The 27,175-nt window shown below is 38.1% G+C and overlaps 1 protein-coding gene across 7 annotated transcripts in view; it reads right to left on the reverse strand.

Moving 5' to 3' along the window:
* NFIB (nuclear factor I B) overlaps positions 1-27,175 on the reverse strand; it is a 176,032-nt gene that overhangs the window by 68,032 nt on the left and 80,825 nt on the right. For all 7 annotated transcript variants that reach the window (XM_033085625.1, XM_033085623.1, XM_033085620.1 and 4 more), the window contains exon 3: positions 5,650-5,703. In XM_033085625.1, the coding sequence (XP_032941516.1) occupies positions 5,650-5,703 (54 nt within the window). The remainder of the gene's footprint in view (positions 1-5,649; positions 5,704-27,175) is intronic.

Consider the following 27,175-nt stretch of genomic DNA (forward strand, 5'->3'; position numbering starts at 1 on the left):
ATTTTTTCTCTGTGCATGCTTTGAAGTAAAAACCATCACATCCACCATTGAACACAACCGCATCTGAATCAGCATGAGAACTGACCACAGCACAATTTATTCATGCAGCAGGTTCATAAAGAAGGACAGTCAATGCAAACAAGAATGTAAAAGTAATCCTAAACCAATAGACAACAGTAATAACTCACACAAACTCCAAACTATCCTGAAAGGCCAAAAACTCTTTCTTTTGGAAAAGAGGGCTGTACAACTGTGCAAGATAATACAGCTGAGCATTGACCTCAGAACACCCCATCCCACCCCGTCCAGGTCAGTGTTGGGAACCTGATAAAGAAAAGTATCATCCCTCAACCATTAACATTACTAATTCATAGAACATTTGGGAAAGGGAGAACTTCACAGAAAGTCAAGATCTGACCAAACCCAACTCTGTTTTATTTGAAGACCACATATGGTACAGTTGCAACCATATGAGAAACAGCAAGTATTTCAGAATATCTACTCCTATGCTGAAAAACAGGTGAATATGTGTTTATTTAAATACAATTCTGTTTGAATTCCCTATACTGCTACTGAGGTACCATTGTTTCCACAACAAAAACTGCTTACAATGATGAGGCCAGGGAACATCTCTTCTATTCCAATTAATTATGGGGCTAATTCTCCACTCACTAGAGGGTAGCTTGCAATAGAGTAAAATAATGAAAGTATCTGTGGTCTGAGACATTCAAAACTCAAAGACGTTTGTTTATTGCATTTCCAAAAGGGTGCAAAGGTTGAGACCACATTCGTCTTCAGAGGTTATTTCTGAAACTACACATTCTAAAACTTAAAACTGAAATACATCTGTCCAAAACAGAAATATATAAGCGAATTTATTACACACTTCTAAGGGCTTGAACCCAAAGAAAAAGTTCTCCCTATGGCTGCTAAGCCATATGAAAATGCAAGGGAAGCCTATGGGGCTGTACAGCTACAAGATAGATTTGCACATTGAGAGATAAGTGAGGCTCATTCAAGCTTTTCAGCAACACATTCTTTAATTAAAAAACAAAACAAACTTCAGAGCTGATGATTTCACTCAGGTCTTCCTTGGAACTGGTTCCAAAAATAAAATTACTGGGGAAAACTAGAAGAGGAAAAAAAATTCCAGGACAGTGAGGCTGGGGCTGGGGTTTCAGCTGCCTAGGTGTCATTCAGAACAAAGATTTTGGCCCTAGGCAAATTCCCTGACAACAAATCATGGGCTATTGTAGAGGAAAGAAGGGAACCAATAGGAGAACCAAAGGCAAACAGGTAGACAGAGTTTCCTTCTCTTCACCTAAAAGTGTAATCCAATATAAATAATTCAATATTCATCAGCACATAGGCTCAAACCTGACTTCTCTGCAACCTGACTGATCTCACATAGTCACAAAAATTTATATGAAAAAATCTTTTTAACCAACTGAAATGGAACAAATTCTATCAATAAAGAAAATTCAAGCAAATAAAAAAATATAGTATTTGCCACTTGCTAGGAAACAGAGTTCTAATAACCTCTGAACTCATCTACTTGGATCAAAGGAAAACTCTGAACATGCTCATCTTCCCTCACCAAAAAGGCTCATACCTCTCTATGTCAGGACAGTTAGGTTTTCTCTGCACTTTCTGTAAAGCTATCTTTTGTATTCCACAATGCTGGACAAAAATGTCTCGAAAATCGAGAAGGCACCCATACAAAAAGAGATTGGTTGCAAGTTTTACAGCAAATTGAGTCTCCTTACTGTCCTATCCAGACAGGGTTTAACTCGCTATTTCTTATCTCTATTTTAGTAGCTTAAAAAGGTTGTCTTCAAAGATTTGAGCAACACAGCAACAACTGGACACTGTTGTGTTAAAGTTGGCATATAAATCAAGCCTGCCAAGCAGCACCCTCAAACCAATGGCAAATAGCAAGAAATCTTATTAATATTGAGTAGCTGTTGCCAGCAGGTAGAAAGGGAAAGAATAATAAAGCAAAGCAAAATCCAGAAAATCCTCATCTAGAAGAACTGGCTAGCAAGGACTGTATCTCTGAAGACCATATTGTTGTGGTCAGAGTCAATATCATTAGCATAATTACAGTTCTAGATATTTTTCTCTTTTTATTCACTCTCATAATTTTCTTATGCTTAAGAGATTAATTTACTGAAAGATGACATCTTCTGTCTTCAGTACATATCCTGTCACACCACTGCTCATATTTCCAGATACACTTGTGAGGGCTGGTTTTTTAGATTTTCTTAAGCTGTATAAAAGACCTATGGGAGTTGCAGGGAGCAAATACTAATGCAGCATTACACTGAAACTGCCATACTAGGTTACCTTTAAGAGACTGCTTCAGCTGTAGCTCAGATAATTCTGAGCACAAAGTAAGAAACAAGACAGGGTTAAAGTCCTTTCCTGAAGTACAGGCCTAAATGCTGTGTTTGGGTTTTGGTGGCTTGCTGGTGTGTGTCTTTTGTGTGCAAAAATGGGAGTATTTTCAAAGTTCTAATCAGGTGTGTTCTATCTGTTCAGGCATCCTCATTGGGGCCTTTGCCATGCCCATTGTCTCTTTTAAATAATGTAAACTTTTAATAGTTAGGACTGTGCTAGCTCAGCACAAACTTTTAGATATCAGGAACCTGAAAGGTGATGCAGACAACAGTATTGTTCAGATTTTTCTCCTCTCTCAGTCCTGCTCTGATCATCTGCCGGGAACTTATTTAATAGTACCTGCAGAGAAGCAAAATTTACAACCCAGCTCTCTGAAAAGCAAGACTCAATCTTTATAAAAATATGTTAATATTAATATATATTTTTAATATATTTTATAAAATACATAATTCAAAGTTATTGAAAATTAAAACTCAGAGGAGCTACAAAAGCTATGTACCACTTTCACCACAAGCTGCATTGGGCTATCAAAATATTCAGTATATTTTTAGGAACATATTGTAAAGAATTCCAACAAATGCTCTTAATGTTCTTTTGTTTGGCAAGTGACACTACCCTCTCTCCAACTTGTTGTTAGGACAGCAAATTACCAGACACCCTAAAGAATGCAACAGTCTCGCCAACCCTAGAAAAAATTCACCCTTAACACCAACAGCTTTGCCAACTACCACTCAGTTTCCAGCATGCTCTTCCTTGGCAGTATCTTTCTGAAGGTCGTGGTATCCAAAAGCTAACAACACACATCCCTTGCCAGCACCCTGGCTCCTTGACATACAGGCACTAGAACAAAACATGATGGAAGAACAACCCTCTTGGTATTACCAGTTCACATACTCCTGGCCTGGGACTGAAAACAAACCTCAGAGAGGCTATCCTCTAGGGTTCTGACAGAAGTGACTGTCTGGCTCTAATAATAAGAATCATGCGAAGTTTAGTAAGAAAGAATAGGACAGTAGTGCTTTTTCCAGAGAAGCTGAATGGCATGCAATTCCTTCTAATTCTGCTGCACAGCCCCAGAACGTATTCTGCTGTCCCACAAACCACAGCACTTTCACCTTGTGAGTTTAACTTCAAAACAGTATTACACAGGGAATCTGAACAAAGCTAGAAGGCCATCCTCCAACAGACGACATTCAATTATCCTTCTGTCTCTGCGGTTTCAAGGGAAGCAAGGTACAGTTTCTATTTTCTGTCCCCACTTGGCAGCAGACAAAGGGATAATACTGGATACAGTGACTCCAAATCATGATAAAGTGATATGCTTATATTTTAAGCATAAAGTTTCATGATGAAATCAGCAACAGAGTTATCTGCTTTCTATGTCCCTCCACCTTCTGAGACAGTGGAGTTTGTCAGACATTACATCGTGATCTGTAAGTCTGCTCACAAGAAAGCCTACACAGCTTGTCTGCTGCCTCCCCAAGGCTCTGTTACTGGCAACAAGATTACACCTTACTGGAGTTAAGGCTGAGGGCCGGAGAGACTGGACTCGTTACAGGGTGTGATCATCACTCATAAGATATGTACTTCTACCTTCCTACTCCAAATGCTAAATGATACTTCAAAACTAGAATTTTAAAACCTGTTGAAGGAGAGTTGACCCTGCCTTCAGCTTCCCAAACCCAGAAGGTACAAAGAATCCCTCAAAAATTCAAGGGGTAAGGTAATGTGTTTGGTTTTTCTTGCACTCACAGAGATATTCTAAAAGCAAAAGAAATTCTCTATAGCTAAATAGTTCAAGTCTCAAAAATCGTAATTATCCATAGGGAAACTTTTCATATTCATTTTATGAGAAAATTTGCTCCTTTGGGGTTTTCAACCATTATTCTACATAATGTATAGCATGTATTTAATAGAAAAGTAAAATTTCCCCCTCAACATCCCACGCAGTTTGGAAAGAAACAGCATCAAAGTCTCTATTTGCAATTTATAACAAGCCTGCATCATCCCTTGAAGGAAAAAATCACTTGCATTAGAGCTTAGAATTATATTATTTGACTTGTTCTGCTCTCTTATCACTAAAATACATCTGCTATCCACCAGTATATGTATCTGGGGTTTATATTATAGGAATATGACTTTTTGTATAACAATTTTTGATGATTCTCCCACTTTTGGATATTCACACTCAGTACACATGACATATTTCACAAATAGAAAGTACTTTGATCATATGCATACTACAAAACTGTCCAACCACATAGCAGACTGTTTATCCTAATATTGTAACAGACTCAGAAAATATCCATGTATATGTTAACAGCTCAGCAACACAAAATTACGTCCTGGTCAGTATATGATTCATTTTGGATTTAGAAGATCAAACTGAATTAGTTGCAGCTTATTTCAGATACACATATCTTCTGAGAGCTAAAATAAGATACAATGTGATGATGGTGGGTGGAGTCACTCTTTAGTCATTAAGAAATGATAATGTGTCTGTTACAATTGTTGTCTTACTCTGATAAAATTCCTAACACGGCAGAGGTTTACAAGATTTACTAGCACAGCCCAATTGATTAGAAGAATAACCTCGTAAAAATTCAAGGAACCTTTTGTCTAAACAGACTGGAATGGCAAAGGCTGGGTTTGATTTTCTCTTGTATTTTTATTTTAAAAGAATCCTTGAAAGGACTATTTACATTAACATCTCTTTCAAAGGACTGTCAAGTGTCACTAGCCATAATGCATGAACATCTTCAAAGACTGCTCTGAGCTGATACAAAAAAAAATTAAATTAACACATTTGTATATTATAAAACATATATGAAAAGTAAAAAAGCTGGTATCTCAGTCTCAGAACTTAGACACAGATCAATTGTCTTTTGTCTGAGATGAAAGAAAACTGGTAGTATTGGAAGACTTTTACAAAAATAAAGTCATTTGGGATCTTGTTTCCTTGCTTTCCTTACTCCTCCTTACTCATCCACACTTAGAAAATTCTAAAAACTATGAGATAAAAGGAAACCTCCTTAGATTAAATGAATGCTGATGAAACTGCAATTAAGGCACTTCCAGTTTAGAGGAACTAAGTATCACAACTTGTCTTGATCATATATACTTATAGATATAAGTACATGTATAAGACAGTGAAAGATAGGTTGCTGACCAGTTACACTCTCTTTAGCTACCATCAGTAGTATCATCGTTCTCAACGTTAGATGCACACGTTTTGGAACTCATATTTACCTGGTGGATTCTTGGCAGGATCATTGTGGCTTGGACTTCCTGGCTGCCCAGAATCTATAAAGAAATGAAATAAATGTTTTAATAATTTGTCTTGAAAGTATCTCACAATCTTTAATACCCTCTATTAACTACTAAACTAATTCTTTACTTTATTCTCTAGAGGCCATTTCCCTGACTTTCTATATGAAGCATTATCGAACAAACACTATCTGTAAACTATTTTATACAGATGTAGAAACATTGGGAAAGATGCAACAATCCTAGTAAGAGGAATTTGTAGATCACTGAATAAAGACAAGAGAGTCATTCAGTTAAATGCTCATGTTGTAAACACATTTACAAGGGTACCTTTCATTCCCTTTCCCTCCATCCCCCTAATATAATATTGCATAATAAGCAAAGTAGAGGCAACTTCTCAGCCAATGACCAGAAAGACACACTGGATCAGGCAACTAATATTGCTTCTAGTGATGAGGCCTGTTGCTTCAGCCTTTCCTTAAAGCACAAAGGCCTAAGTTGCTTCACAGACTCATGACTGCAATGAGGATATGACAGTCTGTTTAAATACAATATGGTCTTTGTGTTCCTAGCCTGCTGTGAGACCTGCTGTTGTGAAATTAAGATTATGTAACATAAAAGCTAACAAAACTCAAACACTGCAGACTTTGAATTGTGTTCTTTTCACTGTACATGCACCTACTGAACCAAGAGGAGAATGTAATTTCATGTTAATACACTAAATAATAAATTATATTCCTATTCATAAAAACAGTTTCTTTCAGAAACATCTACTTTTCACTGTATTCCCACACCAATAACCAAACTCTGCTCCACGGAAAGAAATTAACAAAGATATAAAAAAGAAAAAAGGCAGAGAGGAATAAAGTAAATGAAGCACCACCATTTTTTCCACACACAGGCATGTAAAATGGAGCACTTTTAGAGTCTGAATAAAAAATACAGATTTTCTTAAAGGTAGTGATGTTAATAACAGCATAAGACCACCAAAAGATTGCATCATAGCACCATAGAAATTGCTACCGCCAAATGAATTCCAGATGGATGTAGAGTTGTTGAATGCATTGCTGCTTACAGTGCCCAACTTAAAGAATAAAAAAATATAGAGAAGAAGAAAAGTTTATACCAATCAATATTTTCCTTCAATTACTATTATTTGTTCTTGTAGCTGATGTAGTCCTCATCTTAGAATGAGAGATTCCCTCTACAAGAAGCTCATTGAAATCTGTTGCCACCTGTTATGTAACTTCATAAACATGGCTTGACTCACATGTCACTAAACACTAAATTAACACAAGTTTGATTCTACAGAAGATATTGAGATGGAAATCCTTTTCACATCTGAGGTTCTACTACTAAGTTAATCTGAAACTAAGTAGATCCAAGGATCTACTAAGTTTGGCAGCCATCCCAAAATATATACACCTGAATACTGCAATCCCAAGGCACGTGTGAAACTCAGTTCCAATGGTGTTCAAAAAAACAACCAACTTTTCCAATACTGAATTAAATCACTCTTATACGCAATAAAATGCACATTGAATAGGGAATTTCCTGTGGAATTGTATCTATCTTCTTCAGCCTCGGGCAGGGAACACAAAGGGCAAGACTAGGAGTTGGATTCTGCCCTTACCATGGTTTGGCACCTGGGTACCCTTAGGAGTCCCATTGCGCAGCGCAGTATGCAGCCATTCAGTATGTCTGGTTCTTCGCATGATATGATACTTCTCTTAAAAGAATTAAATCAAGTTAATTTGAAAAATTATTCATTTGTAAGAAATTATAAAAATCCAATGTTTCTCCACATACAAATTTGTGGAGAATCGTCCTTTTTCCTGTGTGAATTAGATGTTCTTCTAATAGACATTCTTTCATTCTGCAAACCATACATAATTCAGATTATTAAAGAGGATTAATTTTACACAGGAATGGTCTGAGTGTAAAACTACTGCAGATGTGTGGCTAATTGAAGTGTCAATTTGGTAGTACATTAACCCAATAAAGCTTGGACAACAGAGCTTCAGGATCACAGACAATTGAAACTGAATTAAGAAGGCCTACCAGAAAATAACCTTTGAAGTTTTCTCCTGTTAAAATTCACTATAAAGAAGTACAAAGTGAAGTAATTTTTAGATCTTGAACAGCCATTTGCCTTTACATCTAGTTTCTGGATTCAGGATTTAAAGATTAATGGCAGTTTAAACAATTGTTATTAGAATAAGAAATTTAGCAAAGAATCTTCTAAGTACAGGGATAAGCAGTTAGCTATCTACTACAATTTTCCAGTCAGATTTAGCTTTGGGTTTTGTTAACTACTTGACAATCATGGCTTTTACAATTTAATTCTCAGTCTGTTTTCAGAGATCTCAACAAGATTTTGAAAAAGCAGAGATTTACTGAAGAATATGAGAAGAAATTTATCCAAGACTTCACTAAATGCAGTTGAAAAATCAAAGAATTTTATTCTGTATGAGAGCATCAAGTCATGGAACTCTGCACTTAAAACACAGAGAAGCATCTGATCCTCAAGATGAAAGACACAGACTTCAGATGGCCTGTGATGAATCCAATTCTCTTACTAATGTCAGTAATTATAAAGCACTCTTCTGTTCTGATTGGTTGCAAATAGCTTTGTAAAGTACAAAAGAATCATGGTCATTATAGGATTAAATTATATTAATAACTAATACAAGCAGAACACTGAATGAGCAGATACATTGGAGCAATACTCTTCTAAAAGAGGAAGTTAGAGGCATTTTTGGGAAGCCACAGAAGCTAAGGAAGAAAAAGACATGTTAAGACACTTTAAATCTTTATTTGTCCTCATCTGCACAAGATCACTAATTAACAACATGAGCCCTTTCTTCCAGAGTGATGGAGAAAGACATAAACCAAATTCATTGTCTGTCTAGCTCGATTTGCATTCAATTGTCCCAGCAAATAACTCTTACACATTAAAAAAAAAAAAGAAGAAAAAAAAAGAAAAAAAGAAAAAAAACCCCTAACAACCAAAAGCAAAAGAATCCAAACCACCAAAAGAAAACCAAACCCCAAGCAACTTCATAAGCTATGAAAAGATATACAACAAGAAGAAAATAAAATCCCATTGTGTTTACACAAAGAAACTGAAATTTTCATAATCTGCATTTAGATTGCTCCCAACTGTAAGTTCCCTTAGTTTTGTTACTGTTGTTGTTATTGTTATTGTTGTTGTTGTTGTTGATAGGGAGCAAAAGGTCACCTACACATATCATTTCCACAAAATGGCTTTCATGTGCTACCCACAGCTACAGCAGCACATCTGCTCTGCTCTTCTTGGTGCTGACTGATACAATTTATCTTTGATAAATTACTGCCCCATGGATGAGCAGTTTCTATTAAATAGGTTCCAGTCAGACCTTACTTTTAACAGGTCATGTAACTCTGATGCACTTTATATAACTTAACATAATTTTGCACGGCTATCTCCAAGACATTCAAACTCTATGTCAAATTACTCTTGCTTCTAGGAGACTGTATGAAAGGATGAGTCAAGAAGCTGGCAATATATTTTATGCTTAATTTTTTTCCTATGTTTTCATTTCCGTGGGTTGCTCCCAATGACCATCTGTGAGTGTAACTCTCAGCGCAGTCAGAGTTAAGACAAACTGACTGCTGAGGCCTGCTTCAAGTGAGAAAATAACTTTCTGGTTTTCCTGTAGTACACTAGGAAAAGTCTTGGTTTCATAAGCCAGAGGAAAATAAAAAAAATATTTGCCATGTAGCAAAGGATGAGATGCTCTCTCCATTTGAACCACCTTGTCTTTGACAAGCAGGAAGACAGCCATGCCAGCAAAGCCAAGCAAGTCACATTGATGTTCACCAGCTTCCTGAAGGATTTATAGTATTTCTCACTTCAGTAACCTAACCTTTCACTTTTCAGCTGATATAATACTCTCTTTAAAATGCAAGCTGCTATACCTTCCTTATGCCCCATCCTGTACAAGAAATTTTGTTTTTAAGGCTCTCTGTTAGAGCATAATATCAAAGGCATTGGAAACAAGTAGCAGCAGAATCTGTTAAAGTCTAAAAAAACTTTCTAGAGACATGTCTTAGGGAAATAAGTAGATTGTCCACAGGCATCACACTCACAAAATAAACTTTCTCAGTGGTTTCGGTGAACACATTTCTATTTGCCACCATTTGTGAGGACAGCCTTTGATCACCCTCAGCTGATCTCAGCTGACAGACACTAATTTAATCATTCACCAACAGGTAAATACTTGTTCTTTGATAGTCTCTGATTTTGGTAAGACGGATAAGAGACCACAGACATATGGCCATCATCAAACCATGTATGATGATGTTCAAGCTTTCACATTCATATACCGCACTTGACTTGACAGCTGAGTCACTATCATGAGCAAGAATCGTAACCACCTTCTAGACTGTCAGGATTACTTTGCTGACATCACTTGAGGCAAATGGTTGTACCCCTGAAAATCACAGGTTAACACAGCGTGGTAGAGACCAAGGGATGTCTCCCATCTCAGCCCCTGACTAATCAGCTCTTATCTCTCAAAGACTCAGAACATAGCAAAGAAAAGTAGGACATCTTCCCCTTCTCCAAAGCAAATAACATGAGCAGAAAAAATCCATAAAACAAATAGATAAATAATTTCATCCCTGTACTTTAAATCATTACCTTTACTTATTACTACACTAGTTTTACTACACAACTACTTTTTACTGTCTACACTATTTTACCTTGACAAAGCAACTGATTAGTTTGACAAACTTCCTAAACACTTGTAACAACTTCATTTTACAAAAGCAGTGTCTTTCTTTGCATAATCTTTCTCTAGCTGACAATAGAGAACTATTGTACCATTTTAATAGCATTATTCACACCAACTCTTGTGATAGGTCAGCTAATGTACAATATAACCAAGCTAAAAATGGTTTCATTTATTATCCACTGAAAAGTGGATAGTATCCATGAAAGGCGACTATAAACATAGAAATGCTAGTGTCATCCTTGTTTTCATAAGTATGTTAACTTGAGGGGAGTTTTCATAGATCACTACACTTCTCCAGAAAATTTTGCTTCTCTGGCTTCCTCTGATAAAATGTTCACCGCCATCAATTTGTTTGGTAGAGCACAAGTCTTGTGAGGAGTTCTACTGGAGCTGGCATCGTTTAACCTGGAGAAAGGGAGGATGAACATCATTGCCCTCTACAGGAGGTTGACAGGAGGTTGTAACGAGGTGGGATCAGTCTCTTCTCCCAAGTACTAAATGATAAAACGAGCAAACAGCCTTAAGCTATATCAAGGGAGATTTCGATTTGACACTAGGGAAAAATTCTTCACCAAAAAGGTGGTCAGCTACTGGAACCAGCTGCCCAGGGAATCCAGGAAGTCACCTTTCATGGAGATATTTCACAGACCTATAGATGTGACATTTAGGGGCATAGTTTAGAGGCGGACTTGGTACAAGGTTTACAGTTGGACTTCAGGATTTTAATGGTATTTTTCAACCTAAAGGATTCCATTATTATATGTCCCTGAAGAGATATGGTATGAAGCATAGTTCACACGAAGAAGAAGCAGCACTTTAAAAAACAAGTAGGGCTTTACTATGAGAGAGACATTTACTCTTGCGTCTTTTTCCAACAGTATATACTTGTTAGCAATGTGAGTTCATGACACCCAGACTGGGAACACCCACAACATCAGTGACTTCTTTTAAAAATGTTGTTCTGCTATTTTTATTCTGCAAGAACTTCCTCTGTGTTCACAAGACAGTTCTGCTATTGCACTGGGTAATTACATGAAGAGTTATTTCTACACGTTTTTATTGTGCTTCATATTCACACAACTGGTGGTAAATGAGCAGCATAGCGAAGTGACCCAGGAGGAATGGTTTAGACCTCTTAGGAGACCAGTGCAACAGCAGGAGCTACCCTGAAGGCTGGATATAATTATCCTTTGCAGCCAGATTTCATCAGCACCCAGTGTCGCACCAGAAGCAGCAACTACACCAAAAGAATGCTACTGTCTAACCTTCACCCTTCTGAAAAAGGCAGCAAAGAACAGAGCTGACTGCTCTTCCGAGAAAGGTGTCTGTTGGTGCAGTTCACAAAGCCTTCAGGGCTCAAGCCGTGGAGGTTCTTCTGCTGGGAGGTGGTCAGGATAGTCAGCAGAAGCTGGACTCAGTTTTCATTTCAGTTTAAAATTGCCTGCTTTGGACTGGCGACACAGCAAGAGCTATTAAGCCATTAGCTGAGCCATTTCACCACATGCCCCCATGCCCTCCCACCCCAGACTAGCTCGCCTGTGACCAGCAGGGCTGGGTGAAACCCCACATCTCTGCCACTGGAGGAGCTTCCCCATGGCTGGGCTCGTCAGGCAATGCTGGTGCCACGTGGGCTGACAGTGAGATGGTGTGTGATGGGCTGGGGCGTCGGAGCCCAACGGGTCATAGCAAGCTCCCTGCTTCACCTCTCCTTTTATCAGCAGAACTACCTCTGCCAAGCCACCCAACCAACCATTGTCAAGACTGTTAACTTTCCTTCAGAGTATTTTAATTAGGTAAATAAGAAATGGTAATTAAATCAACATTACGTAATGTGTTTCTGATTTGTAATCTCATTTAAATTAATTAACTGACTCAATCCTTGTTTAGTTTTTAAACTGCCCTAGTTAAGAAGTTGAGCTCTGGGAGTAAATTCAGTTTTTATACAGTTGAAAGAAATTCAAGGACCTAGAAGCACATATAAGAATGAAAGTAGCAATATGCATAGTAAGATTTTCAGTTTTATATCCCATGCATAGATTTATCTTTTTAATTTAAATTCCTTTATTTGTTTATGTGAAATAAGTCACAACACTTATTTATTCAAAATATTTCTTATACAATTTATTAAGACCATATGTTGTTCATATTGAAAACTGAACAAATTTCCCCAGCTGTGTTGCAAGTTGTGCATGAAATATATACATATCTATATATGCACACACATGCACACACACATATTTTTAAGTCAAGAGAAGGGTTACATTTTTTCATGGCCTGAAACAAATATTTCCCATACCTCATAATATTAACTGAGTTCTTTTTTGACATGTACATTAAGAAGAGATTTACATAGGTATCAAGCCACATGTGGATGAATGTGAAAGAATGACATTTCTTTCCAAAAGTTGGTGGATTCAGTAGGAGAAGATGAGATACGAATGCTTAATTTTCTCCATCTGGAGGATACTGTGGATACTCAAAAATATTCAAAAGTCAGTTTTGGAAACTAAGAAGACCTTTTACCTTAAGTATGTTTCATAGAGGGCTTTTTTTACTGATTCTTCAGAAAATAAAAAGCAAAAGGTAGAACACAGTGGAAGATTTATTGTGATGCTTAGAGTAGAAAGAAATTATATGATAGACTATATTAATTTAAAAGTTCATATTTGCAAGCAAATAATAGGAATTTCTTTGTATATACCTTCAGACAAATAATAAACCATCCACATTATTCTGTTCTGTAAATCAGAGTTGACCCTGACATATATGCAATGCATATTGCTGAGATCTTTACAGAATCACAGAATCAATTAGGTTGGAATATACCTCTGAGACTATTAAGTCCAACCTATGATTGAATTCCATCTTTTTAATGAGACCATGGCACTAAGATCCAGTTTTCTCTTAAACATCTCCAAGTATGATGACTCCATCACCTCCCTGGGGCAGCTCATTCCAGTTTCTAATCACCCTTTCTGTGAAGAAATTCTTCCTAATATCCAACCTGAACTTGCTGCATGGATTCTGGTTTCAGGGAAGCCACTGTAGATTTTACCACTGAGTCCCATGCAATCAGAATTTCACTTTGTGTCGAACTGTAGAGCAGTAAAGCAAAAAGAGTTCAGGGAGATAAAATTCACATTTCCACTACATAAGACAACATTCTTAGGCCAGGGATAATGATGACGGGACTAAGAAAAAATCAGTTGTGTTAACATGAGTCACAAAGGTTGTTAAAATCAATGAAAAGTTGCTCCAGCAAGTTTTGGATGAGACACTTTATGGTAAACTAGTGTAAAAGGACGAAAAAAAAAGGATAGTTCAACAAACACTGTAGGACAGATCTGCATTTTTTTTTCCAAGTGCTTTGCATTCTCCACTAAATCATACAGTAATAAAAGACAGACTCTCAGCAGTTAAGAAATTTACAATCGTATGCTACTTAACTTACAGTAAATTCACGAATACAAGCCGCACTGAGTATAAGCCACATCTCTGGGTGTTGGCAAATATTTCGTTTTTTGTCCATAAATAAGCTGCACCCGAGTATAAGCCGCTCTGTCGTTCGCAGCGAGGACCCGCGTGCAACAAATTTGCCAAATAGTAACAGAACGGTGGCAGGGCGGGGTTTACTGGCTCAGCTCAGGCTGTGCAGGTTCGGCCCGCTAGGGGCTGCTGACGGGGCCAGGTAGCCCAGCCCGGCGCTGCCGCTCGGCGGGGCCACTGGGGGCCAGCCGCCGCTGCCACTGGGCTCGGTCACCACGGCCCGTCGCTGCCCCGTGGTGGTAGGCAGGGACGGAGCCCCCCCAGCTCCCGCGGCGGCGGCGGGTGGGGATGGAGCCCCCCGCCGCCTCCCAGAGCCACAACAGTGGCGGCCCGGGTCCCCCACTGCCTCCCAGAGCCGTGGCAGGGGCGGCCCAGGTCCCCCCTCTCCTCCCAGAGCCGCGGCAATGGCGGCGCGGGCCGCCCCCTGTCTCTTCCCCAGGCTGCGGCAGAGGAGGGAAGGAGGGAGCTCTCCCTCCTCTCTCCCCGCCCCACGTGCTGCCTCCAGGCAGCCAGGCTCCACCCGCGGTGCAACAGAGTAGCAATTTGTAACAATCGCAAAATGCCGACTTTGCAGCTGCTCGGGTCGGCACTCTGGCAGGCACTTCTGAGGTTGTAAATGTCAGAAAATTATTCACATATTAGCCGCTCCTGTTTATTAGCCGCATTTCCGGTTTAGGAGCAAAATCTTAGTCAAATTGGTGCGGCTTGTATTCGTGAAATTACTGTACTTCTAAGAGGCATAGGGCATACGGAATGCCATAGTTCTGTGGATCCTCAAGTAACACATTTTTTTATCAGAGATCTTTGTGAAAACAATGTCTCAAATGGAAGTATATATACATGTTCTTTATAAAGTGGGTTTAATTTCATCTGCTGCAATGTAAAAGTTCATAGATGAAATATGCACCACTTTGCCTATCCATATTCTCACACACACACACATAATTAAAACAAGCTAACCACGACAAAAGAAAGATTAAATCTATTAATGGGCACTAAGTAGGTAACATACAAGAACTGGCTGAGAAAAATTACCCCAGCTTTTCATGCCAGTCGTTCAAAGCTTGATTGTAACTGCATGTGCACTCACAGGCACCATGTTTATACACAAGTTCATAATAAATGATGAGAAAGTACTGAAACAATAGTGATAAAAATATTATTATCTGCGAATTAGTTTTCTCTCTACTTTGACCTTTTACAGTAGATAAAAATCAGAAGCACCTAGTCATATGATATGCCCCAGGAGAATTTAAAATGTAAAACTGACTAAAACATACAAATGCAAACTCAGTTTTTAGTTTGGGCAACAACGTTCTGCAAATACATGCAAGGAATTATTTTTAAAGAATGTAACACAAAGAGAAAAAAGTTATCTTGGTTTTTACCATGTGAACCATGACTTTCAAGTGTAAAACAAAGCAATTTTAAAGAACATTTTCCCCACAGGTTCCTCATCTCTCTACTAGCAATAGTATTGCTGTTGCAGTTGTATTGGTCAAAAGCTATTAAAAAGGTGCTAAGTCTTATTTGAGCATATTCATTTTTTCAGTTTTGCAAGATTTTAAAATATGCTTGTCCATTCAGTATACAGTATACAGCTGCTTTAGCTCTTTCAATTTCATTTTATTTACAAAACTTGGCACATGTTCTTGCAGTACCTAAGGGTATTATATACTTGAAAAAAGGATACTACTTTTTATCTAAAAAACCAGATGGCTCAAATTCCAAGGCTTTCATTTTTATTGCTTACTAGTTGTTGGGGTTTTTTGCATGAGTAAAAATTGAGTGCTAATTAAGGGGGGGTGAGAGCAGAGAATGAGAGAGAACAAAACCCTGACTCAAAATTCTTTCTGCACCTGGTAATTTGCCAGTGCCTTGAATACTATTTAACCATCCACTGTTTCTAAGGCTTATTTTCTTACCATTCCTCTATCACAGCAGGACCTTGAGAAAGTTATCAAAACTGGTCTAGTCTGCAGCTATAAAAAAAAAAAAGTCTTTGGAGTTAAAAAACCTTGTACATGTTTACTGAAATATATCAGAAACTCAAGTTTCTCTCTGCATGTAAAGGAAAGGAGTTGTACCACCCAACAGCTCTAAGAATGAAGCCAGAACAAGTAACCTTAGATAGTCAACATCTCCTACGATTGCAGATTATTAAAGGCCCTTTAATACTTAAAAAAAAACAACTTTCTGCTAGCTAAATATATAAAATAAAATTCAATCCAAACAGAACTTTCCATTTTAATAACCCTTTATATTCATGTATATGTGCATATATATGTGTGTGTGCAGAAATTATAAATTCATATAGATAGATTCAGGTTTATCTTACTTTTAGCCAGTGTTTTGGTGTTTGAGAAGGGGGAAGTCTAAAGGGTTAAACATGCTGAGTCTCAGGTGCACTACTGAAAGAATAGGAATAAATGTGAACAGCACTTTCACAATAGCATTCCTTACAGAAATATTTGAGATTTTAAAAAAAACTTTGGAGCAAGAAACAGCAACTTCATACTTGTTTTGCCCTTCTTCTGTGAACAGTACCAATCATTTTCCCTATTGTGCACCCGCAGAGCAGGTTCAAGATTCAGTTTAATATCTTATATGCATTCAAGTCCCTTGGCAGTTCTGTTTTCGCGAACAAATGGGTTAAAAACACATGACCGAAAGAGTTAGGTGAGACACAATGTACTGCACAATACTTCAGTCATATGCACTGAAATCATGGTAGACGTTTTTATGACTAATTTCAAGCACATGACAATATCCTAATGGAAACCTGCAAACTCAAATTTTGCTTTACCTTCCTCCCTTCTGCCTGTCTGTCCCTTCTCCAAACAAATAAACAACATACCTAGTGTGATTCTGAAATGAGAACATGTCCTAGGGTGAACATTATTACAGGTCCTTTTTAGTCCAGCCTTCTTTTGGTGTGTTTGTTACCAGCACTTCAGAGCAGCATGAAGTCAATCTATCTGTGCTGCTTGAGCAACTTAAAGTGAATTTAGAAGGTTGTGCAATTCCAAGTCTAAACTTCATTCACATAAGCCTAATTTTGAGAAGTTCGGGTTTCTATGTAGTTGCTAGAATTTGTACTGATATGCAGAGGAGACCAATTGGCTAATTTGACGTTAAATTTTACACTTATGAATAGTTGTACCAAGTAGATCTTCAAAGCCCCAAAAGGCTTTTATCCTTTCAAGTAGTTTTCCAGGAAGTGCTGTACCTCTGAATAACAACTGTATGCCTTTAATGCCAACTTAAAAGTGAAGTGTTAACAGCAAACAGCAGTATGGTATCAATAATGGCAAGAACATGAAAAAATAAAATTCTCACATGAAATTCATCTTGTCCTAGTGCTGTATTTCTCCACCCACTGGCTGAGACTGACAAGCAAGAATTTAAGAGGGCCCACTAGTAAGTGACATATCACACTTATACAAAACCAAGAAAAAGCAAAAAAAACCACCAAAAGAAAAAGAAAAATAAAGGCACTGATCCCAGGACACAGCATAGTTAAGTCTGCTGGTCAGCAGTCTTCCCAGATTGCTTCCCTCACTGACCCCACACTTCCGTAAAAGTGTGAATCTGCCCCATAGCAGTAAACACTTCTCATGTGGTGCTCTTCTGTTCAATGGCCCACACTCACTTCCACGTGTGGAAGGAGAACGACGGTGTGTGACCTGCTCCAGTAGGAGCATTGCAGTGAAATGCAACATCAGGGTTGGTAAGAGAAGCACTCCACCAGCAGCAAAGCAATCTCCAAAAACCAAGCATAGACCAGCACACTGTTTGGTCAATTTTTCTAAAGTGATTCTGGTATCAGTCTTTCTACATAGACAACCGTTAAAATTAAATCTGTGTAACAACATTAAAGCACATTCCAGATCAAGTCAGTTTGTCTGCTGTAAGTCTAAAGCCCTGTGTCCCCCCAGGAAACGCTAGCAATATTGTATGGACCCTTTTTTCTATTTTAATCAAATGAACAATGAAATCACTTCCATACGCACAGCTATTGATAACAGCATGATGTAAGTGTTCAGGAGATGGAAACAGCATATGAAGACAGACAGCCATGGCAATAAGAATAAAACTAAAATTTTATACCAAGTTCAGTCTAGATGTTACCACAGTTTGTTAGACAGTATGTGACTGTATATAGGAGACAGCCCAGAAAACATCACTCCAGGAAGACTGTTAAGCTTGCAAACCTACAGTGTTTTTCATATACCACTTGTCTCAGTCACAGCAGATGAAGGTATCTTTGCATGCTTCTCACCTACACCATTTCAAACAACACACCGCAGCTTAACATTAAGTTCATACAGAATATAGGCAATCTGAGGATCTCTCAGCAAAGGCATATGTCAATACCAAAAGGATAGCTGTCTTCCCAAATGTATTAGCATAAGTCTATTTTAATAAGCAGCAGATGGAAAAAAATGTAATCAGTGTGTTGCAGCCTTACAAAAAAAAAGACTAGACTAAACACACATAAAAAATTCATGTCACAAATAGCAGTTATTAAGTTATAAGGCATGAAAAAAGAAGTGCACTGATTTCAGGGCAGAACATGGTAAATTTTCTGGACTGCATCTTTCCATGAAATTAGTAGGGGAGAGTGACAGAAAACTGACATATTTTTGCATGTGTGCTTTCCATACACAATATCTGACCCTAGAAAGGGCACAGTTACCCCATTAAAGACATTGGCAGCTCCATTTACTCGAGATCTAGGTCTATAATTAACTTTAGGCATACTGTATTGTTAAAGATTTACTGTATTGTTAAATTGTTAAAGATTTACTCAAGGATAACTTGCAACTACCTGTATGAACACATTCTTTTCCCTATCTTCCTTTTGCATTGTCTCTCTACCTTCCTTGTGCCACCACTATATGTTTTGGAACATTCTTCAACTCTGCAATTTTTGCAGCATCCAGGAAAACATTTTTAGTTAAACAAAGTAAAACCACTAGGAGTTGTACAGGTTTCTTGCTCATCTGATTAAGAGACAATCCAATGCTGCTTATTATGAAAGGTCTGTTGCTGAAGGCATCGTTGTGTTTTGGGTTTTTTTTTGTTTCTCGTCATTACTTTGAAGAAACACCTTCTCTTTAAGGGTGTGTAGAGTAGGGGAGAGGCTGAGAGGATGATGAGTAAAGTGAGCAGTTTCCTTTGAAGATTGACTGAAACAGTAAGCTGTACTTTGCAACCTGGGCTTTGATGAATCATCTGAACAGAAGGTTTACCCTACAACTATGCAATTTTAAAACTCATGGTCGACAATCACGTTACATTTAAGGCTACTATAATCAGTCTTAGTGTTTAGTTTGAAACTTGGAGGTTAAAGCAATAGGCAAATATCGTTATCACGATAAGAAACATTACAGGAATAGAAGTGATAGATATGTTTTTCTGCTTCTGTCTCAAAAGGTGAGGAGAGTCTGAACTAAAATCGGGAAAACAAATTTTATCCTGGAGAAAATATAAAAAACCATACAGTTCAGGAATTTTTCAAATTAATGCTGATGAAGTTTTGCTTCTGTACAGCTACATACTTATTATTAGAATTTTCAGTTATAAATATTACAGAAAGCCTAATTTTCTCAGTGGTTACAACAGGGTCACAATATTGCTGCAGATCCAACTGCAGAGATCTGTAGTACTACATTCCAAAGGAACTTGACTCCTAAGTATAGTAAAACAGCAAGAGTAAGCGAAACCAAGCTGGGTGAAGAAGGGGAGAGACAAATATGCAAAACCAAAAGGTTATTATATAACTTTAGCACTTGGAATTCCACCAGAGGAATTTTAAGAAAGGTTCAATGCTCAGTGCCTCCATGAGCACTTTGTAGAACTGTAAGTTATACACTCTTTTGCAAAAAATTCTCTGTATGCCTGTCTCAGCTATGTGGTGTATACTTTCCATTTAGCCAAATACAGAAGAATAGAAGGGAAATACAAATGTTGGCATAGGTGATTTCAAGCCTTAGTTGTTTGACCTTTTTGTATAAGCTTTTGGCATCTGTGACTTGGCAGGCAGAATGCAGGCCAAGCCAGAACAAAGAGGAAGACAGGAAGCAGAAAGCTGGCCATGTCTCCTTGGCAGTCAGCATTGCAACAGGGTGAAAAACCATGTTGTTGCCAAACCAGAAACAGTGGGGGAAGCCCAGATAGTTGGCAAGTCACATATGGCTGTATTGTACATCCTAAACACTACATGCTTGATAAACTGAAGTACTATACTGTAGCCTAATTTACTTAAACTCTCTTCTGCTCTACAGGGGAATACTTCATTTGCCCTTGTTTATGTGTTTTCTAAGGACTGACATAGCATGGTTATTACCATCTATGGGCTGGCAGGGTAAAATATTGTTGCCACTGTATGAGTATGAGCTTTCAGCATCTTTCTAGAGAATCCACTAAGACACTGCCAGAGCATGGAATTCCCTCCACACACATCCCTGTTTTACCCCCAGCCCCTGAGGATCCAAGACTTCAAGTACCCTCAGGATGCATTGGCAATTGACTGTGAATTGTGGCAAGCTGCATTTACCACTTTGAAAATACTTTTTCCATTCTTGCAATATTGGCTGAGTAGTGCTATTTCATGTACAGTATCTGCCCAAACATTACCCAAAAATTCAGCTTCAAACCTAGGATGAGAAAACAGCTTTGGTTTTGCATATTCCTAAACTCCTGAAAAAAGAGAGGTGATTTTGGGCTGTTCTGTGGGTACAGTTCCCACCCTGGGCACAGAATTGGGTAGGTCACTTCCAGCCCAGTGCTCTGCAGATTGCTGCAGGCTGTTGCAACTTGGGCAGCGCAGTAGTGGCGCTCATTGCCTCAAAGGAAGAGGTGGGAACATTGTCAACATGTGCAGACAGAGGAATACTATAGATGTTTCCTCCATTGAGTTAGTCAAGGTTTCTTGTACTTACAGTGGAGCACAAACTTCAAAGGGGACATGGCAGAGCATGACACATGTTGCTCTGCTACTGAGGAAGGTCTGATTCCCTGCTAGACATGGAGACTGTCTATAGGGACTGCTTTCCCAGAGTGGTACAAAATCACCGTGTGCCAACACCAACTGTTTAGGAGGTTTAATCATAGAGAAAATATACAGGGCCTATTTTGTCCCCAAATATCACCCATGGTTCAGTAAAGCCTTGGAAAGGGAGGTGGCAGGGGGCATTACATTTTATATAGATGGTTATTTACCAATAATCTATTAAAATACTGTTGTCAAAGATGACAGACAAACAATCTCTTTCTAGGGGCACAATGCATTTCTCACTGTCTTTTAGATCTTTCATTCCAGTGGCCAAGATTTTATTGTCTTGATTACATGTTATTTTAACACCAACGAATTAAAAAGCATATTTTTTTAAAATGTTGATTCTGCCTTTGGTCCATAACCAGCATTTTCACAGACTCCTATGGCCAAATAAAGAAAATAATAAATATCCCACTCATCACAGTCTTTGCCACCAAACTGAATTTTTATTGTTCATGAAAAGGCCAAAATCTATTAAAAAGTTTCAAACTACTCTCAAAAGCACTCTGTCCTGTACTATAATTGCACTCTAATCACAGCAATAATGCTGAATAATTCAGTTCCTAATAAAGCAGAGAGCGCTTGAGAGAAACAGAGAATTCCAATTCATCAGCAAAATTGATTGCTTGCTTGCTTGCTTGCTTGATTGATTGATTGATAGAAAGTAAGACAACTATAAGTTTAAAACTATGACTGCTTCTTACAATAAGAGCATAAGAAAACATCTTGTGATCATGGAGGGCAAGAAGTTATTCTGGACTCCTGCTGTAATCAGTTCAATAGGATCCCATACATAAAGGATATTCCCTTCTTCACAGCTAATCTGTATAACTCAACAAGCTGCAGAGATAGAATTATCCTTACAACCAGGTCCTAGCTTATGTTGTTAGTGTTTAGCAGCTGCTTTTGCCGATCTTCTTCAATTAGTTTTTTTGTATATCTATGCTGTCATGTTTTACTATTTACTGACTTAATCACATTCATATGATGTCTACTGTAAACAAGTAAATTCACTTTTTAAAAGGAAACATTTTAGATTAACTCACTTAAATGAAAATTGGAAAAAGATAAATCAATTGGAAGAAGTTTTTGTTTTTCTGATGGCCTTTCAGTCACATTTACAAACAAACTTTCTGGAATCCATTAAAAAATTATGTGTTGAGTTTCACTGAGTTGTTTTTGGGCCATAACACACACTGTTAGAAACTTTCTGGCAAACTGTGCCCTCAGTCTTGTTACGTTTGTACCTACTTGCATACCTTCCCTTCCTTCATTTTAAGTTTAAAGCAAAAATACTTCAACCAGTCCCCAACAAGTTTCTGCATGTCAGCTGTAAAAGTATTTTGCTGTCCTTAACCAGTCATCCCACTGCCTCACACCACCATGTCCCGGCCCCACACACAGGGAAACCAAAGCTGAATGCTCTGTGGGGCAGAGACCATCCTCCAGACTGCTGCGGGACTATTGAAAGCCTTCATTCTCCTGCTGCTTCTGCATAATTATCAGCAATAAGTGGCTTGGCCAGGAAATACAAATGCCAAAATTAAAGTAGACAAGACAGCTTCTTCTTGGCTGCCCATCCAAGTTTCATAATTACAGTCTCAACATACTTTCAAAAAAAAAATAAACCAAACCAACAATCAGTCCTACTCCTGGGTTTGTCCAAACTGAAGTGATTCTTTGAATCCTGAAGTCTGGCACCCCTAGAGAACATGATAATCTGATTCTGTGACTGTACTTACTCTGTGTTGCCTAGCTCCTGAATACAGAGCCCTCTGGGAACAGTCCCTATGACATGGTCTCATTCTCACAGATGTGGGGAGAGACTTTGAGGAAGGACTCCACCTTTTAGCCTTTCAAAGTCACACTTGTCATTCCCGCAAAATGCAAAAGTTATTAGAGACAGTTACTTTAATTTATTTGATAGTCACTGAAAAGATCTTATCTAATATGCATTTTTATATTATAAAACATTAACAAATTTCACAAAACGAATTAACTCATCTCATTATAAAATACTGTAACCTCCAGCATTCTGGAGTTTTCAGGAAAGGTTCTTTGGCTGCTTTTGCTATCTAAGGCTGAATAATACTTGTGATTGGAAATTATTTTTCTTTTACTCCATGAGAACAATTACTGCAGCTATCACACAATTATTGCAATTATAGTTGTAAAGACTGCTGTTCAGAGCTATTCTCTGTTAGCACCATTTTGCAGCACCAGGAACATTTGCCTTTTTTAATGATCACCACCAGCACAAATGTCCTTTTGTAGCTCTTTAAGTGATTTCATTTCTTTCTATTAATATCCTGTTACTTGCTTTGGGAAAAAGCAAAGGAGACAGGTCCCAATTAATATATACTTTAAAAGCAAAGGCTTTTAGTGAAGCCAGAGCTAAGGCATTTTAAAACAGGAATTGACACTTCCCTTTACAACAGCCTAACATTTTCAATGTGCCTTGCTAAATGGATAGAAAGCCCCCAAAATACTTCAAATCTGTGTTTCATAAACTGTACTCTAAGAGAAGCAGCAATAAAGTTTATTGCAGACCTAAAGTATCTGCATAAACTCGGTTAATTGAAAAGTGGGTGGAGAGGGCTGCCAAATTAAATGTTTACATTAGCACAGCTGTATTGTAAAAACATTCTGCCCCCTGTGCTTTGTAATTATAAGATATTTCTGGACTGTGTATCTCTGCAAAGTTTATCTCTACTGCCAAGAGTGTTTTGGCACAGAGTGTCTGCAATTTTTGGCAGCAAGAGAGCTCTCAGCACAGGCAGTATCTAAAATGGCTGCCAAGCAGTTATCCCGAAATGTCGTCGATCTAGTGTCGTCCTGCATGAAGGGCAAAAGCTAAAACTAGTTCTGAAACCATCAGATTGTTTTAACTGAGGCAATGAGCTGGCTTCCCAGACAAGAGGGGGACCTGGCACTGCAGGTGAGTCACACCAGTACACTGAGCACATCAGTGGGCTAGAAGACATGCTGACTGCTCCACACATCCATCACTGGGCAAAAAAGGTGGGAGGAGGGGTTTCCTGAAGGGAAGCTTACTTTATTGTTTTAAATTATGCACAAATCGTCATATGTTTCCCCTGTGCCAGGAGCACACACATTGGGACATTTGCAAAGCACAGCTACTCTGTGCTGAGGCACAAGGCACCAACAAAGCCCCAGATGCTTTATACCTCCTTCACACTGATTGCATTTGCCAACTTTTAAAGAAAATATCTGCCTTTTCCAAGCAACTGGCAAAATGTACAAAACCCTTCCAAACATCTCAATCCTTTGCTGTGACAGTCTCTATTTTATTTGAGGTAGACCTCCTCATCAAGATATACTGCCTTTGGGTAGAATGAGAAAATCTAACCTATTCTGTCCCATGCCTGTATAATAGACAGAAGAGTGTTCTTTCACTGTGTCCAATGTCAAGCCAAATGTAAATTGAGAGATTCCTTAGTACTCTGCTTCAACCTTAAATGTGCACAATCAAAGCAAAGACATTTCACTACCTTCCTTTCGCTTGCTGGGCAGTTTCACGAGATTCTGGTGGTTTGAATAATGACAGTTGACACTTCAGTGCATCATGACATTTTCACTGAATTTTCGTTATAAAATAAAACTCTATAGGCATTTTAGCATCACTTGGAATGAAAAAAATAAAATAGGAAGTATCACAGCAGAAAAAAAATATTCCATTAGTAGAACAATCACAAACTTACAGTTACTAAGTGAATACAAAGCTTGTCTTGTGAGTCCTGCCCCTATCTATTTACAGTACTAAGCCTCCCTATCAACTATCATTATATAATAACATCTGAATAGGAGCTTTTTGTGAAAGTGCTGGTCAACTGATCCATTACATGCTTATTGCCCATGGCCACATTGTATCAGAAGACTTCATAACAACACCAGTCAATTATTTATATGACTATATTTTATTTCTAATTCTTTCTACCCTCATGAGAAATTTTTGTACCACTAAAGAGAGAGGACATTCACTTTGATAGTTATGTCCACTCAACATGCTTCTGAATTAAGCGACTTTCACCTCTGTTTAATTAGTAATCAGGGTTGAAGTCACACAGCTGTGTAATACTGATGTCCTTGTAGGGTTCCAGTGAGCTGGGGTTAAGGTTCCAAAGAGCATGTCTTCTATTAATATTTAATAAGTGCTAAACTGCTCTCTACCAAAAAAAAAAAAAAAAAGGATGAAACTAACAAGGGACTAAAGGGACTATATTACTATATTTACCAGTCAGTTATGCAGAGGGACATCTTCAAAAAATCACACCATTTTCTCTATCTTATCAGCTTTTGCAGCCTCTAGAGATGAAGCCTCATTCTGTAAATATCATGCCATCTTCCTTTCAAATACACATAGGTATTTTTAAAATAAATATCTACCTGTTCCCCATTCCTTATCCTCACTGAGCTAACATTGCGCTTCTAGTTAAAACATTGAATAAACATGGGTCATTTTCCTCTGTGGATGCACCAAGTACTTCGCTTACTGAGAATCCCAAAACTTCCACTGAACTGAAATAAATATTGAAAGTGCTCAAGAATACAATTCTGTTAATTTATGAGAGACAAAAACCAGGTATACCACAACAGCTTTGTCCAGCTCAAATTCCAGGATCTCAGTTTATCTGACCATCCTGATACCAGGCCACTGACTTGGGATAAAGATGACTATACACTTGAATGTAACTCAGCACCTTCCTGCTATAAGCAGTAAGAAAATGAGATTGCATCCCCAGTCCCTGAGTTCTGCATGCTACCGACAAACAGGTTTACCCAACCCAAAGTGAACAAATTTTACCTGTTACAGCTTTAAAATGACTGTGAAATTCCATTTACAGTATTAAAAAATATTCCATTATACTCATGTTCTACTTTTAATTCTGTGGGAAACATCCTTGTATCTCAGCAGTATCTTTGCAGCTCCCCTTGTGTATTTAGAAAGGCTCTTCCAACTGGGTCACATTTTCACTGTTATATGGGTTGCAGAAGTATTCAAAGGAAAGAAGGATCAAGACATATTTTATTATTTACATTTACTTCTACAAGATCTTCCTTTTGTAGAAAATTTTCAAGACAGGAAACTCAGAGTATTTCCTGTCAGAAGCACTACTGAAGATGTTTTAGTTTTACGTAAGTGTTATGAACAATACCTCTACTTTCCTTGTGTTCCTTAGCTGATGGCTGGAATTTATGTCTAAATCCCATAAAAACCTGCTGGAAGAGAACACTGAATTTTGTACTTCACTCTAAAACATGAGGGAGCAAAAGTTATCACAAGATAATTCTGGTTTTTGCATCAGCTTATTATTTGCATGTTCTACACATCCAGATATTCCTAGTCTATCTTGCCTGAAGTATGCAAAAGTTATGTGCAAAAAGAAAGTTGCATAGATAGACGCTTGAAAGTCAAGGTGTCACAATGTTGGCAGTATATTTTATTTCTTAGCTCTCCAAGCCATATACATTTTCGTTTTTGCAATCCTTTTTAAAAGTTCTGCATCAAGTGAACCTAATATCTCAAATATTCATACATTGAAGGCTTTATATAAACTTACAAAGAAGCCAGATTCATGCTGCGCTGATACTCATGCAGCACCTGTGCACATACGTATGTGCAAAATCTTTATTTTGCAAATATCTATTTGCAAACCTCTATTAGCATAAGTGTGCCTCCCTTTTACATGGATAATATATTCCTGAATGCAAATCTTCAACTGGAGATGATCTACCAAATGAAGCATCTCCTTGAGAAGATTGTTCACTAATTACTTATGCTCGTGGCCTACTTCAGTTGTGTCAGGCCTGTCCACAATAGACAGTTACTGAATTAGAGGTTAAAGGGAGAAACATTCTAGGCTGAGCTACATCTGGAATCCTGAAGTATTCCTACGAAAATACTGTGGGCATCACCGGCAAATCTAAAATAATCACTGCAGCACTCTTCTGTAAGGGTCTCCAGCATACAGTTTTTTTATCCCAAGGTATTCTTCACAGGAAAATAGTGGGGGAAAAAGTCACAAGATCGTTCTGTTGTTTGATACCAAGGACTTTCCTGTATGAGTCTTCTCATATATGCAAACCATTGTCATGTTCT

The sequence above is a fragment of the Catharus ustulatus genome, chromosome Z (genome assembly GCF_009819885.2).
Source record: "Catharus ustulatus isolate bCatUst1 chromosome Z, bCatUst1.pri.v2, whole genome shotgun sequence".
NCBI classification, from domain to species: domain Eukaryota; kingdom Metazoa; phylum Chordata; class Aves; order Passeriformes; family Turdidae; genus Catharus; species Catharus ustulatus.